This window comes from Rutilus rutilus (assembly GCF_951802725.1).
Source record: "Rutilus rutilus genome assembly, chromosome: 18".
Taxonomy (NCBI): domain Eukaryota; kingdom Metazoa; phylum Chordata; class Actinopteri; order Cypriniformes; family Leuciscidae; genus Rutilus; species Rutilus rutilus.
Genome location: NC_140231.1, coordinates 30,911,639 through 30,927,971, shown reverse-complemented (window position 1 = coordinate 30,927,971; position 16,333 = coordinate 30,911,639). Strand labels below are relative to the sequence as shown.

General features: G+C 37.1%; 3 protein-coding genes across 3 annotated transcripts in view; 1 reads left to right on the top strand and 2 right to left on the bottom strand.

Annotated features, from left to right (window-relative positions):
* Positions 1–23: 23 nt before the first annotated feature.
* Positions 24–4,687, bottom strand: uck1 (uridine-cytidine kinase 1). Its single transcript, XM_084387309.1, has 7 exons — positions 3,953–4,687; positions 3,430–3,589; positions 3,133–3,229; positions 2,539–2,681; positions 1,503–1,597; positions 1,031–1,079; positions 24–941 (listed from the first exon to the last, which is right to left on the bottom strand). The coding sequence occupies exons 1-7, from the start codon at positions 4,040–4,042 to the stop codon at positions 742–744; spliced, it is 834 nt and encodes a 277-aa protein (XP_084243435.1). The 5' UTR covers positions 4,043–4,687; the 3' UTR covers positions 24–741.
* A 1,232-nt stretch (positions 4,688–5,919) lies between these two features.
* Positions 5,920–7,543, bottom strand: dnlz (DNL-type zinc finger). Its single transcript, XM_084387311.1, has 3 exons — positions 7,120–7,543; positions 6,867–7,006; positions 5,920–6,208 (listed from the first exon to the last, which is right to left on the bottom strand). The coding sequence occupies exons 1-3, from the start codon at positions 7,399–7,401 to the stop codon at positions 6,046–6,048; spliced, it is 585 nt and encodes a 194-aa protein (XP_084243437.1). The 5' UTR covers positions 7,402–7,543; the 3' UTR covers positions 5,920–6,045.
* A 2,299-nt stretch (positions 7,544–9,842) lies between these two features.
* The window catches only part of lrrc8aa (leucine rich repeat containing 8 VRAC subunit Aa), a 35,783-nt gene continuing 29,292 nt past the window's right edge, over positions 9,843–16,333 (top strand). Inside the window, exon 1 of the mRNA XM_084387033.1 lies at positions 9,843–10,003. The gene's annotated coding sequence lies outside the window, so the exon portion shown is untranslated. The remainder of the gene's footprint in view (positions 10,004–16,333) is intronic.

The window sequence follows — 16,333 nt, the reverse complement described above, 5'->3', positions numbered from 1 at the left end:
TTAAATGCACAAACAATGAGATGTGAAGTCACAAGCATGTTCTCTTTAATACTTGAAAAAAGGTTTGTACAAGAAATGCAAAACTATTTTTAAAATATTCACATTTCGGAATCAATTTCAGACAGAGTAACATAAATTTCACATTGAAACATTCAAAATAAAGAGACACATCAGTGATAGTGAGATTAATATTTTAAATACTAAATAATCACTATAATTCACTAGTATTTTACTAGTATATTCAGAAGTATTTTACTTCATCCATTTTGTCTTATCCTGACCAAACAGGAGTTTATGATCTAGATAAGGCAAGAATATCAAATATCAATTTAAATATGTTTAAAATGCCGTTATACTCTAGATAATAATAATGAAACAAGGTGTGTGCAGGTGTGACTGAAAATCTCATGTTTTATAGTGAAATTACATCCCAATGAGACGATTCAGGCAGTGAAAACATCAGTTTTTGCTGACGTACCGTTGTCCTTACCCTGCTACGGGTAGTTTATCACGCGTATCGTTTCAGTACAGATTACTGTGATTAGTATGTAAATTATGACAGATAATGTAGAACATTAACTCTTTTACATATACTGAACAGTTCCTCTTTCAGGTCAAAGGTCACGCTGAGGGTCAGGTGACTCAGATAAGCAGCAGAAGGCATTCGTAAACCTGACAGAGATCGTTGTGTTGGAAGCATGCTGAAAACTCAAGCCTTCGGGTTTTCTGATGGTTTGTGTGTTAGTGTGGTCGTGTGCTGGGCTCCAGTAGGGGGCGTTTTACGGGAAGATTCCCGCCTCCGCTGGATATCTCACTGTGTTCGGACACGCCCCTCTTTAGACTCCGCCCATGGGCGTGTCCATTGGCAGAACCCCTCTGCCATTTGCAGATGTCACCGTTTAGGATGTCCTGAATATGCTGAACGATCAGGTTTATTGCCACTGAAGATTTAAAAGACAAAAGAGAAGCAACAGGTTTGAAAAGCAAGGCTTAGTTTCATATAGGCAGGAATATTATGGCTCATATTTACCCATGTTATCAACTCCACGAGGTATTATGACATCTGCATATTTCTTGGTCTGAGTTGGAGAGAGATTTCAGATGTCATGAATGCTTTAAATACCAAGTGTTATTTCAGCTTTAGTTGTGTGTGTGTGTGTGTGTGTGTGTACTTGTCCAACTATCTTTGTGAGGACCAGTTTGAGTTTTAGACCATTGGAGTGAGGACAAAGAGAGTAAAGTGAGGACATTTTGGCCGGTCCTCACTTTCTGAGAGCCCTTTAAAGGCCTGTTTGAGGGTCAAGACTTGGTTTTAGGGATAAGGTTATAATGAGGTTTAGGGTAAGGGGTCGGGTTAGGCACTTAGTTGTGATGGGTAAGGTTAGGGTAAGCGGCTAGAGATTGCATTGTGTCAATGAAAGTCCTCATAAAGATAGATGTACGTGTGTGTGTGTGTGTGTGTGTGTGTGTGTGTGTGTGAGGGTGTGAGGGTGTGTTCTCACCGGAAGGCAGAACTCTTCAAAGGCTGGTTTAACAAACGTGGTGTACTGTGAGAGAATCTGTTCCAGATCTCGACCTCTCCTCATGTCACGCAGAACTAAACACACAATATTATACAGACACTGTTATAACAGGCAACATACATCTATGCTAATTAATCTAATATTTCATATTTAGGTTACACTTTTATTTTTACAATGGCATTGTTACAGTGTAAATATACAATTAAGTACAGAGTAATATTAATTAACTACATGTACTTACTATAAGGTTAGGATTAGTTGCATGTAATTATGCATAATTTATAGTTATTACTATAGAAACTACATGTAACGTGTAACACAGACACTGTAGAATAAAGTGTTACCAAAATGTACATAAATTCAAATTAAAAATGTAAAGTAAGCATTAAAAAAAAACACATTAAAAACTATTAAAAAATCTAACAAACCCCAAATTTCTGAACAATAGAATAATATTACATTTAGAACATAATCATTTTCTAAGTCATACATTTAAAATTCCTCTATTAGGTTTTGTCCATTTTAAAGTCTAAGATCTTATTTTAAAGTTTATTTTTTTTAACTCTTGAAGTGCACTATTTCTTAACTATAATTAATAAGAACAAAACTGTAAAATACAACTTTGAAATGTGTCTGTGAAATAAAAACAAAACTGGAAATAGCAAAGCCTGACCTTAACAATAACAACACTGTAATTTTAAGTATGTCTGAAAGTTACATTCAAATACTTTTTTTTTGTTAATAAATATTACATTTAGTGCGGTCAAATTGATAAATCGCATCTAACATAAAAATGTGTGTTTATATAATGTGTGTTATAAAGTATGTATGAGATATATATATATATATATACACACACACATATAAATATATATCAATATATATACACACGTTAACTTATGTTAAATGCGATTAATCATGATTCATTGATTTGACAGCATTTATTACCTTATATAAACTTATAAATAATATAAAGACATTGTCTCTACACTTGGTGTGCTTATGTGTGCATTACCTCGGCGAGACAGGCGTACATCTGAGTCCGTGTCCACAAACAGTTTCATGTGGAACATGTCTCTGACTTCCTGTGTGTAAAACACCAGAATCCCCTCGAACAGCACCACATCAGCGGGATACACACATATCTTCTCTGGCAGCCTACACACAATCATTATCAGACAGACAATCACAAACTGTCATGAGACTGTCTCAGTATGTGTCATTTGTTGACGTGTCATTATGAGTAAAAAGTGTGTGTGTGTGGCCTGGTAAACCCAACATTATGGGGACAAAATGTCCTCACAAAGATGGCAATATCTTAAATCCTTGTCCTTGTGGAGACATTTTGGTCCCTATGAGGAAAACAGCTTTAAAATCAGACAAAGTTATGTTTTTTAAAAATGCAGAAAGTTTTGTGTGATGGGTAGGGTTAGTGTAAGGGGAGAGAATATGAGTTTGTACAGTATAAAAACCATTAAGTCTATGGAGAGTCCCTATTAAACATGAAAACACAACGTGTGTGTGTGTGTGTGTGTGTGTGTGTGTGTGTGTGTGTGTGTGTGTGTGTGTGTGTGTGTGTGTGTGTGTGTGTGTGTGTGTGTGTTATTGCCTGGAATGGGTGACGAAATCATATGTTGGAACCTCCACCACCTTCCCTTCAACTATATCCTTCAACGTCTGACACATGAACTCCGTATCAAATGCCTCTGAGAGAGAGAGAGAGAAAACATCACAGTGCATTGAAAACCGACCCACATGTCGCTCCAACCTTGTTTTGCTGACCGTTTAAACAAAATCAATGGACATAAAAAATGGACATAAAAGGACAATATCAAACAACATGAGGGTGAGTAAATGACAACAGCATTTTCATTCATGGCTGAACTATCTCTCATCCTTTTTTTACCTGGATGGTCAAAGTTGTACTGGCCTTTCAAAGCTTTGGCCTTCTGTTCTGGAGTGAGAATCCGGTAGAAACTGTCCTGGCTGACGATAGTGACCTTCCTCTGGTGATGATCCACCTTGTTCTGACCCAAAAGCTCCATGATTTTGGCACACACCGTGGACTAGCAAGAGAAAAACAACAGTTAATGACCTGGACACACATTAGTAATTGCATCAGCCTGGATATCATTACAGACACAAGACACCAGATTTTAAGATTACGGGCCTTTTGTAATTGCTGACATTTCATTGCCTATAATTACTTGCTGCATGCTGTTTTCTGTGCATTTGACATATTATGGTTTAAATTGCATGCATTTCACCTAAATGCAAATGAAATGCAATGTATATGTAAAGCAAAAAAAGAGAAACATGTTGACTGTGACTAACTTACGGGACAACACGTAAGTTATAGGTTTGCATGCATTAAAACGCCAAAGCCAGCAGTGTGCATCAGTTTCCATCATGCATGCAGTGTCTCGTACCTTTCCGCTGGCTGTTCCTCCGCTCACCCCGATCAGGAAAGGACGGTGACGCGGCCGCTCGCTCTCACACAACAGTCCGGCTGTATTCATGCTGGTACAGTAAGACAAACTTCAAGTAAACCGTTCTGGGTATGATCGGTCATCAGCTGGAGGCTTCCCCGGGGGTGTGTGCTCAGTTACCGCCTGGTTTCACTCTCAGCAAAAGGCCGATTAAAGTACTCCCAATATTACTGTACTGGTTAGCAACTGTTAAAGTGAACATGACATTTCTCTTCCACCACGAGGCGCTCAGCGACTCAGAAAGACATGTCCGCATTGAGGCTCATTCAAATCTCATGATGTTTTTTTGTCTTACTGGAGACATTTGGAGTTTAGAAAGTATCATCTTGTGAATGCCTGCGATTGATTCCTGACATAAAAGTGGAAACGGCACCATTAGTCTATGTAATAATGTTGTTTATAGCAACCTTGTTTAGTCACCGCAAATTGTGATTGGTCCGTCCTAGTCCAGCGCTGAGAAAAGTAACAGGTGTCATGTGACCACTCTACCTTTGCACCGCTTGAGCGCAGTCTGGACAATAATCTACTGAGTTGTGTAAAGATATTGAGACATTTTAATAGATGATGAAGTGAAAGACTGCACAGAATTAAAAGCAGAACAGTTATTTTATCCTGACCAATAAGAGCAGACCGCTAAGCCCCGACCATTGTCGCATCCCTGCTTCACTGTTGAATGCCATTCTACCTCCTCTTTCTGTTTATATGGTTTCGCTCCTGGACGTTGCTGCGTCATGCTGCGCGCGCAAACCCCATACAACTTGTAAACAAAGTCATCACTTCTTGCAAATTGTGTTAAAACAAGTTCTTCTGATGTATTAGCTAGACATTTGTTTATGGGGACTCTTTGAAAATACTCTTTTTATATTCATTTTATAAGTATTTTATTACTATTCCTTGCAGAATTTTACATTAGCTAAATGTACGTTTTCACAGAAAATATATATTTTTCACCCTAAAATGATCACTTTGTCATCATTTACTCACCCTCATGTTGTTCCAAACTTGTATGAGTTTCTTTCTTTTGCTGAACACAAAACAAGATATTTTAAAGAATGTTGGTAACCAAACAGTTGATGGACCCCATTGACTTTCATAGTAGGAAAAAAACAAACAAACAAAAATGTTAATGGATGCCGTCCACTGTCTGCTTACCAACATTCTTTAAATATCTTCTTTTATGTTCAACAGAAGAAAGAAACTCATACAGGTTTGAAACTACATGAGGGTGATGATGACAGAATGTCATTTCTATCTCTTTAAGAATGTCTCTTCAATGATGTAATACTTAAAATCAGTGTTGGGTGTAATGAATTACTTGGTAAAGTATTGTAATTCAATTACAGTCACTTCTGATGTAATTGCATTAAATACTGTAGACTATAGAACAATTCCATATAAAACAATAGTGTATTTGAAATCAAAATGTAATGTTAAAATGTATGTTTTCAATGTAACCTTCTCCCTTTACACACTTTGGTCAGTTCAATAATAATTTATGCAATTGTATATTGTTTATTTGAAAGAACTAAAGTGCCGTATCATGTCTATCCTTGTATTGTTCAACTGTTCAAGGTTGATATGGGATTTTAGAAAGTAATTAGAAAGTAGTAAGATAAGTAGCTGTCTAATTACACTGTAATTAGTAGCTAGTAACTTAACTAACACTGCTTATAACATGCTTTAGTTTATTTCAGAATTTCCAACCCTTAGTTTTGTCTGTAACTGTTGCTTTTTGTTGCAAAGTAAACAACAAAAGCCTTGCAAAACCAGTATTGCTTTAGCTGTATTCATGTTTACCAGTCAAAGGTCGCTGATACAGTGAAGATATAGAAGGATGTTGCAGTGAAAATATTGCAGTGACCACAAGGTGGAGCCGAACACTTCAAAAAACTCCAAAGATGAGATGATTGTTTTTCAGTGCTTTAATAAGAAGAATATAAAAACTATAACGACGATATGATACAATGAATGAACAGCTCTTGGTAATTGCTAGACCTGAACTGGTAGTTTTAGACAGTCAATATAAATGTCAATCATGTTTTGTCCGACCCGTCGCTCAGATGTGGTGGTTTCTGTTCATCTGGGTTATTTCTTGACGCCTCCTTTATTGATTCCTCGGCAACGATTTCCAGGGCCTCGTTCCCTTGAACTCTTCGGACTGATTCTCCTTTAGCAGCCAGGATCTCCTCGATGTTTCTACGGCAAATACAGAACATGCAACATTTAACTTCACAATAAAGTTTTGGGCATAATGCTTTAGAGCAGGGGTTTTCTAGGGGAAAAGTTAGAGAAAAACAGTGTAAAAAATTTATATTTAAATAAATCTAGCAGTCGAGTTACAGTACTATCGTGAGTAGAAAAAAAATAATGTACTAGAAAATAATTTAAAAATTGTCACAGCATAAACTGGGTCTTTATAAATGGAAAATATATAGCTGCTTTTTATTTTGTAGGATGGATCCTCACACGAGGATGAACATATTTAAGGGTTAGTGGCGTCAAGGTCTGGTTTCACAGACAGGGTTTAGATTAAACCAGGATTAGACCTTAGTTCAATTAGGACATTTAATTAACATGCCTTAAAAAAAACACAGCAGTACTGGTGTGCATCTTGAGAAAAAAACAATGGCACTGACATATTTTAAGATCTATCAGTGCAAGTTGCATTTAGTTAATACAGTTTTAGTCTCGGACTAGGCTTAAACCTTGTCTGTGAAACCGGGGGCAAAGCCCTGCTTTAAAGGACACAGTCAAGTAACAGCTTTGCCTTCAGCCTTATTTTCTTTATTTCAGTTTTTAACATTTCAACTTTTGCGCGGATCAATCGTCCATGCACATGAACAAACACACACACCTTTTCCCCTCCAGGTCCGAGAACCAGTTCAGATTATCAGCGATGACGTGATGGTTGTTGCATCCAGGACACGTTACTATGACGACGCCCTTGTGATAGGCTATCTTGGATATTTTCTTCATGGAGCGAGTGGAGCACACCTAAAGAGACAAAACAGCAAAGTACATGACTGAGTTGAGCAATACTGACTAATTAGGCGAGTCAAAAGTTCCCCAGTCACACACACGGGTACAGAAGAAGTATACGCTCGTACTTTGCAGGTGTACACCAGTTGATAGTGCGTTGACTGCACTTGCCCGATGGCTTCAGTCCTGCACTCCGAGGTTGTGAAGCTCCTGCAGGAACTCAGTCTGCCTCCATTCTGTGACCCGAGTAAAGAATTAGTGAAGTGTAAGGAGGTGTTTGGGGCTGCTTTCTGTGCCTCCTCATATTTGCCTCTCGCAGGACAGTATGTTTTGGGCACAGACAGACTTCCCGCACCACGTGATCTGGTTATTCTCGGTCTGAATACAAAGAAAAATAATCGAGAGCTCATTATCGAAACGTTACCAGACTATACGTTCTTCTTAAACACAGGCGATATCTCTATTGACGCTGAAATGTCATATCTGCTCAAACCGAGTTGAATCACTCGTCGCTTGCCGATGACGACAGAGACGCAACGTCTACACGAAGCCACGCCCATTATGTTTATTTACCAGTGACATGTGGATTGCATTGAATAGTAAGGGTCATTTACTTGCTTATTCAGAATTTTAAGGACATTTTTGTCAAGGAGTATAGGATGGTAATCAATGCCATTTCCTCAGAACTTATGAAATTGCTAGGAAATAATATTATTGAAAAGCCAAACCAGGTATAAATTCAAAAGGCAGAAAATGTTAAAATAATTATCTCAGAACAATTTGCCACATTTCCACTGTTCCTTTAGGCATTGGATTTTGGAGAAGTTGTAAATTGGAAAGAGACCTTTAAAATCTCCAGACACTTTATCACCAATATGTTTCGTGTATGTGTTAAAAATAGTACTAACACTTAATTACAACTCGAATAAATGTACGTTTTATTTTTATGATAATATTGGTGACTTCAAAATTTGGTATATTGTGAATTTACTCATTATATATCGACAAATGTAAATTGGGAGGGAAAAAAACTAATTTTACTTATTTTAAAAGAGGTCACTGCTTGTATACATTAAAAGAAACAAGCAATAACGAAGCAAAAAAAAAAAAAACTGTACATGATTTTAAAGCCTTCTATAAATCTATTATTTTAATCATTTTTAACCCTTATTTATAGACATGTGAATTACTGCTTTCTCTTCTCTTATTTTATTTTTATTATATTTATCATATAATATTCGATTTAATGCAATTGATATGTTATTGCCCTTGTATGTTTATTGTTCAAAAGATTGCAATAAAAAAGACATGTGGATTACATCAGTTTGAGATGAAATATTTTTGATAAATAGACTACATTATACATGTTACTGGGAGAAGCTTGAATATGCCAAACTTTGCTCAGTGGTGAAAGTATGGCTGATAGTCTGCTCACATCATGAGGAGTCTTTAAAGTAAAATGTGTTATAGTCCTGCTGCTGCAAATAAATCTGATGGTAAACAAATCTGATGATAACTATCGTGAAATGGTCTTGAAATAATCTTGTACAAACATATTTTAGGTAATTAATACCAATGTAATTCTGATTATCATGTTATTATAATTTTATTACTAGCCTATTTGATTCATCCTACTGGTAAACAGTGGTAAACATTCTGCGGGTAAATGTTGTAACATCTGCTTCCATTTTGCCTTTGATGAGGAGAACTTTGTGACAGTTGTGTGACTTTTCTTGCCTTCCCGCGCGTCTGTGTCTTGCGACAGTTTCTTCGGTTACAGTTAACGAGCAAACGACCTTCATCTCACAAGGATCGTCTGCACCGTCCGCTCCACCCTGCGTCAAAGTCACGCCCGCGTGTGCGGTATCTGCGCAGCACCAGTGAACGCGCCCGCTCGCGCCGCAGTACAAATCCTACTATGGCGAAGAGCTGGCTCATGAATATTAATCGACTTATGTTGACGTCACGTTCTTTTTGTGTCCGTCACGTAACGTAATTAAGTATGCACGATCACAGTTTTCATACCTGAGTTACTTATTTATGTTATTTAATGTTGGAAAAGGTCTCTATAGAAATTCAGAAAGAAGAAAATATATATATATATATATTTTAAAAAAAGTCTAAAAACATTTAGCTAAACAGTAAGCTATCTTTTCTTCAAATTATACACACCACATTAAATCATTCTCGTTTTAAAAATCGCTTGTAAAATTATATAAAACTATGTAAAGGAAATATGTCAGGTTAACAACAATACCTTAGATTTGTAAAATTGGAAAGATCAGAAACATAGTTCTATAGAATCATATAAGATTATATTTAACTATATCGATTTTATATAAATACTATATATGTATATGTTACAAATAAGATATGTAAAATATGTATTTTTATATTAGGCTATATATATAAAATGATATAAAACTCACTAAAATAAATATCATAGGTTAGCAACAATATCTAAGATATATCAATAATTATTATATAAATAATAAATGCTATAAATAAAGTAAATAAAATATATATTATTTTGTATATATTATAAATAAGATATATAAAAATATACATTTTCGGAATCATAATTCATGAATCAGAGATTTTGAAATAATACTATCTAATTTAACAACTTCGCAGCGCTTTTGGCTCTGTTTCCTCTGTACCCTTTTGTCATGCAAATTGGGCTCTGTTAAATTGAATTGATTCGTCAATCCACAGTCAATCTAGGCCCGCGGAGTTTCTTTCAGCCAATCAGGATTGGCCTAGCGGTTCAACGTAAAGTTACGTCATTAATATTCATGAGCCGAGCCTTCGCTGTAGTAGGATTTGAGTCAGACGCATCCCGGGAGGTCCAGCTGACGCGTATTCCTGGGCGTGGCTTAGCCGCGTTCCTCAACTCTTTCCTCGGGCTGCGGAGTGTGTGTGTGAGGCTGCCGCTGTGGATCGTGGACCGGAGGAAAGACATGTATCAGTTATGCGCCACAGGAGCCAGAGATCCACTCAGTAACGAGGCCGGTGAGTTGCGCCGGATGTGTGTGTGTGTTTCTCAGAGGGTTAAGTGTGTGTTCAGGGTGTGTTTGACAACACAAAAGGCTTTTAGGAGACCAACAAGACAAGCTTTAATTTTCCACCCACGGAAAACCATTAAACTGCAGGCCAAGGACTGTGTGCGCGCTTAACTTTGTGCGTCTTGAGTTAGTCTATAAATTAAGGAATTATTGTGTTTCTGTGCTTGTGGTTTTTCACTGTCCACTGCGTGTTTGCTGTGCTTGGATCTGGATCTGATCTTATTAATATAACATCTCATGTAATTGAATATGGCCCCCTAAACTAGGGGTTTTCAAACTGGGGTCTGTATGGGAGTCCATGCTAAAAAAGTTCAGAGAAAAACAGTGTAAAATAAATAAATAGGGCTTTTATATATAAAAAAAAATGAATACAATTGATTAAAATAAATAAAATTGTTAAAATAAATAACAAAATTGTTAAAATATATAAAAAATAAAAAATAAATTATTAAATTAAATAACAGAACAGTACCATAGTGAGTAGGAAAATAATAATGTAATGTAACAGAAACTAAATGTTTTCAAAATAAAAGTAGGCTACACATTTTCACAGTATAAATTGGGTCTTTACACACACACACACACACACACACACATACATATATATATGGGGTCCCTTGCATGAGAATGATCATGTTTGGGGATATAACAGATATATTTGGCATATAACAGATTGGAAAAAACCCTGCCTTTAGATTACAGCCTGATATTGATTGTACAGCCACTCAGACCAATTAGGGCTGGAGATAAAAATACAAGTGTTTTTCTCCACTTACTGTAGTAATAGAATGATTTGGGACACTCCTTGCTGGGTGTGTTGTGGGTTAGCGGTTAAAAATGTAGGCTAGTAACCTGTAGGCCACAGGTTTAAACCTCAGAATAGGTGTACCGCCATTATGTAACTGAGAGGGTCTGTTCTTCACACAAAGCTGCCGTATCACTTCAGAAAATAAGCACAGAAGTATCATGGACTATTTTAACATCATTTGCATTCATTTTATTTAGTCTATTTTGCCCCATAACATGGATGAGGGTTCAATTCTGAGGCTGAGGCGAGAGATATGTGTGTTTTGAACAAGTGCAGGCCTGATGTTTTTCCTCAACGTGTGTGAAGATGTCTTTGTGAGCTGGAGCAGGCTGAACGTGTTCCAGGCAGCAGGGTTGATCTGAGCAGGACACACCCGTAATTGACTGCAGTGTGGGGTGTAAAACCCAAAGCCTGCATGTCTGTGGGACGCCACACACAAGACCTATGACCACATTAACTCACCAAATGCCCTTTCCTAGCATCTGTGGAAGAGTCGAATGCATCAGAACAACAGAGTGAATGCACAAATACAAACTGATGTCTGAGTGTGAATGATTTGTTCTTTTGACTCAGATCTTTTGCTTAATTGGTGTATTCTTAAAATGATTAATTCACAAATCAGATTGATCCTGTTCTCGAGGTCTCAGTGACTCTGGCTATATACATTTATATTATATACATAATATTTCAGATGGCACTTAGAGGCTTTTATTGCGAGAGTCAATATTGCGATTACGATTGCGATATGCGATATAATAAACAAATGGTTTCATGAGTCAACTTGCTTGGTTCTCAAGGAAAATAAATGCACACACAGATTAGTGATAATCAGCCTAAAGAAAAAAGTTCTTTAGTCAAGAGCAGTGAGTGTTTTTCTCTGTTCCCTTTGTTCTTTGATTAACTTTAGTGACAGATTTTTTTTTTTTTTTTTTTTGCATTTTAACAAGAAGAAAACATAATTTACATACAAGAGTACATATAACCATACATGTCAGGGGTAAAGAAAAATAATAATAAAAAAATAATAAAAAAAATGAAAAAATATTAACTTTAGCGACAGATGTAATTAGTGGCTACTGTGTACTGTCCCTTTAAGACCAGCCGATGCTGTCAGAGACGCGGATCTCACACACGCCTCATTCTTTCCCGAGTCATCACAACTCTTCATGTTCATCATAAGACTACTCTTATGTTATGAAGACACTCGACAAAAAGACATTTGGCATAATTGTGTGTGTTATTGTTCGTTCAAGCTCGAAAGAGAACTGTTTTCTGGCATGCTGTTTTGTGCGCACGCACGATATTAGCGCGAGTCTTTCTGACTGTCACAGTCAGGACATTCACAGGCAGCGCGTTCATTTTGGCATACATGTGTGTTGTTCTTTCTACCGCGAAAGAGAACTTGATACTGGCGCGCGTCTATCTGTGTGTGTGTGTGTGTCAGGAGGACATTCACAGGCAGCTCGTTCTTTTATGTCTTATCGCGCATGAATGGTTTAAAAGCATTTGCAATAAGTGCGTTAACAGCGGTAATTTGTTTATTTAATATAAAATCGCAGCATTTTGCGTCATATAATCGCGTAGGCTTGACATCGCGATTGCGATACGATTAATCGTGCAGCACTAATATATATACATATACATATACATGCACACGGACACGCACACACACACACACACACATGTGTATATATGTGTGTATAGATATATCAAATTTAATTAAAAATGATAAAAATAAAATTTTATATATAGATAAAATATAAATATGTTGTTTTCACAACATGATCTGCATTTTCATGGGTTTAAATAAGATTTTTTGTTATACGAGACATTAAAAACAACTTTGTGCTTCAAACCCCCTCCTTTCCTGCTAAAACAAACAAAAAAAGATTTTCAAAAGTCAATGAATTTGCAAAATCTGAATGTAACTTTTTTGACAAGCCCAAACATGTCAGCAAACATGTGTTTTTGAGTAACATGTGATTTATTCAAGCCACAAAATAAACTTAATTCCGTAAAATAAGTATAATACAAAACACTTTTGAATGTTTCCAGCACGTTTGATAATTAATTACCCCAAAAATCACTTAGGCCGGCTGACGGATGGAATATTAGACCTAAAAACGTGCTTTTTGTAAGGAACAGAACAGACCATTTAGGTCATTGCTCTCTGAAAATCTCCAGATCTGCCCTTGCTCTCTTTGGCATGTTTGTGGGAGAAATAGTCATGATTCTTCTCAAAATCTTTCTTCTGATTCTGATCTTTGCAGTGAATTGGTTTATTCCAGCTCTCAAACCACTCTAAATGATTAATTGACAAATAAGATTAATCAGGTTCCTGAGTTCTCAGTGAGTCTGTAATGCTTTGTCCTACAGACTCCCTTTACTGTAAATGCATTTACTGTTTTGTTTTTTTTACAAACTAAGATCAGTCCAAATTGTTATCTGTGGTAATCTCCATCTACAGATAAAGCTTTTTATTTCACTCTCCATTGCTGAAAGTGTGGTTTTATACCAAAGTGCACGTTTAATTGCTTTGAGTGGTTAGAACTCCATCATTAGCACTGGAAGTCAGTCTTTCTGGCATGGTAGTTTTAATTAGTGGCGAGAAATAGCAAGCATTTATTTCAGGATCATTGTGAGTGAAGCCGCAGGATTTCAGCACGACAATGTGACACGTAACGTTAAAGGGGTGATGAACTGAGAAATCAAATTTCCTTTGAGCTTTTGACGTGTAAGAAGTCGTTATACTATAAGAATATCCTGTAAGTTTCAGAACTGAAAACGTCCTTGTTAGTCCAATAAAAGCTTTTACTGACACCAGGCACAGCGAATGACAGGTTTTTCAAAGTGGGGATCTGTGACGTCAAAGGGTATCAAACCCCGCCTCCGCAGATGATCAACGCCTACTTCAGGACTGCCTGTTTAGCCCCGCCCACCGATTCACGCATTACATGAAACTCATTATAATATGCAAAACTGTTATCCAATCATAGCAGTGGGCGTTTACTTCCAAGTCAACGGAACGTTTCAGGAGCTAGGCTCAAAACCAGGGTAGAAAATAGCCTATTACTTATTCATTTTGATGTTTTTGAATGTAAAAACCAAGCGAACGTCATAAATTGACTTCAGACAACAATATAAAATTTTAAAAAGCCAGTTCTTGACCCCTTTAAAACCTCATTTCTCTCTGTATCTCAGTATGTTGTTCAGCTCTTTTGTTGACAGGACAGAGTGTGGTGATGGTTATGGAGATGATGCACTAGTCTAGTGTGTGTTTGGGTGATGTCCTTCTTTAATACCAGCCGTTTGCAGCAGATGGGGACAGTATGCCCTTGGGGAAACTAAACAGAGTGAGTTAAACAACAGACCCTTTGTGTGGGTGTGGGTGTGTGTGTGTGTGTGTGTGTGTGTGTGTTTGCGAGACGCACCTGGATTTCACGGGACTCAGGACAAAATGTTGTGCGGAAGAAGAGTTTGTTTTCATGTGTTCACTCACAGGCTTTGAAAGCATGTAATAAGGGGCAGTCGTGGCCTAATGGTTAGAGAGTCAGACTGGTAACCTGAAGGTTGCGGGTTCGATTTTCAACACCGGCAGGAATCGACTGAGGTGCCCTTGAGAAAGACACCTAACCCCGATTCGCTCCCCAGGCGTCTCAGTCAAATGTGTGTGTTCTCTTCGCACTAAAATGCAGAGGGTTTACCATATGCATGGGTTACCATACTTGGCCTGCACATGACACAAATGAGTTAAAACAGGTCAGAGACAGTCATGAGCTATTGTCAATAATATGATGTCAATAACATGAAAGCATCAGAATAGTTGTAGAGAGCTCCAAGTATTGATGGTCTATAATGTGCTGTGTGGTTTTTTTTCTTTTCAAAATAAATATATCCATTAATGTGAGCATAGAAATATGCAAAATTGGAAATTGGACACCGCAAACCAACATTGGGAGAAAGAAAACAAACCTATTTCTATCTGCCTTCATTTTTTTGCTTGTTAACTTGGTAGTTCCAAATGCTATTATTGGCGGTGATTAATTTAACCAGCAACTAAAAAAATAACACTCGACTTTTTAAAGGGGTGGTGTAATGCCCTTTTCACAAGACGTAAAATAAGCCTCTGATGTCCCCAGAGTGTGTATGTGAAGTTTTAGCTTAAAATACCCCACAGATAAAAATGCAAATGAGCTGCTGCTCCTGGCACAGGGGGCGGAGCTTCAACAGCTTGCTCTCACACACACATGCACTGAAAATTTCTAAAACTTTCAGCCTTTTATGTTCAAACCAGAGTCAGACAATGATGGAGAGACTCTAGAAGAAGTGACAACATGTAGAAGCAACAGGACATTTCTGAATGGTTAGTTGATGGATTTATGTAGCTTATGTGTAGTTATCTTCTAGTCATTGATTAGCATATTCTGTCTTAATCTATAAATCGTGTTCAGGGGGCGGGGTTTATGTAAATTTTAGGGTTTGTGATGTCACTAACCCGGGAGGAATGTCGTGTAGTCTCTACCAGCCGTTTGTTGTAGTCCTTAAAAAGCGATTTCTTTAAAAGCAAATATCTCCCTTTGCTTTGAACTTTGAGCATTGTAACTTTGCAGATGTTGTTTATGCGCAAACAGCAACATTACACACTAACTAAAGTTAGAAAAGTGAAATCATAATCAACCACCCCTTTAAGTTAAATCAACTAATTCGCTCCAGTTGATCCAACTTAAACACTTAACAGGTAGTCTTTTGAACTTCTTTTCAAGGTAATTATAGAATGTTTAGCATTTAGCAACGCAAGCAGATGCAAGCCTTGGTTTTCATCTCCATGTTTGATTTTTCAAAGATAACTTCATGAGATGAACACTTTAGGTTTAAGAGGCAAATATTTTGTTGTGGAACAATAAACATTTCTTTTACATATAGTGATCAAGACGTTCCATTAGAAGCTTTTTGCAATATAGCCATTTTTGCAGTTCCACTGGAAGACAGTCTGTCATATTCTGATCTAGATGTCTCACAGTGAATTATGTCATATTGAATCAACCATATCTTGTCCTGTTGTATTTATTGTAGCAACTCGGGAGAGCACAGAAATCTGCACAGAAATCCAACGGTCTGTTATTATGACGTAATGTTCAGATTCAGAGAAGAAGGAACAAACACAGAGAACAGTTTCGCACTTAGTAGATTGTTCTCGCTTTCTGCTGCTGTTGTGCTTTTTTTCAGCTAGATGACATTGCTTTCTAGAGGTTATGAGAGAAGTCAATACTGCTAACTTTGTGAAAGTATTTATATCGTTCATTTACATTATGAGGGAAAGAATTGAGGTATTTTTGCAGTATGAAGCATCACCCTCATTACTATGATGAGGAATGGGGTGTTTAGTGTGAAAGCCAGAAGGCTGAGGAAAATGTCGCGTATAATTACATTCAAAGAAAGAGGCTTTTATCTCAAGCAACCACACGGTAA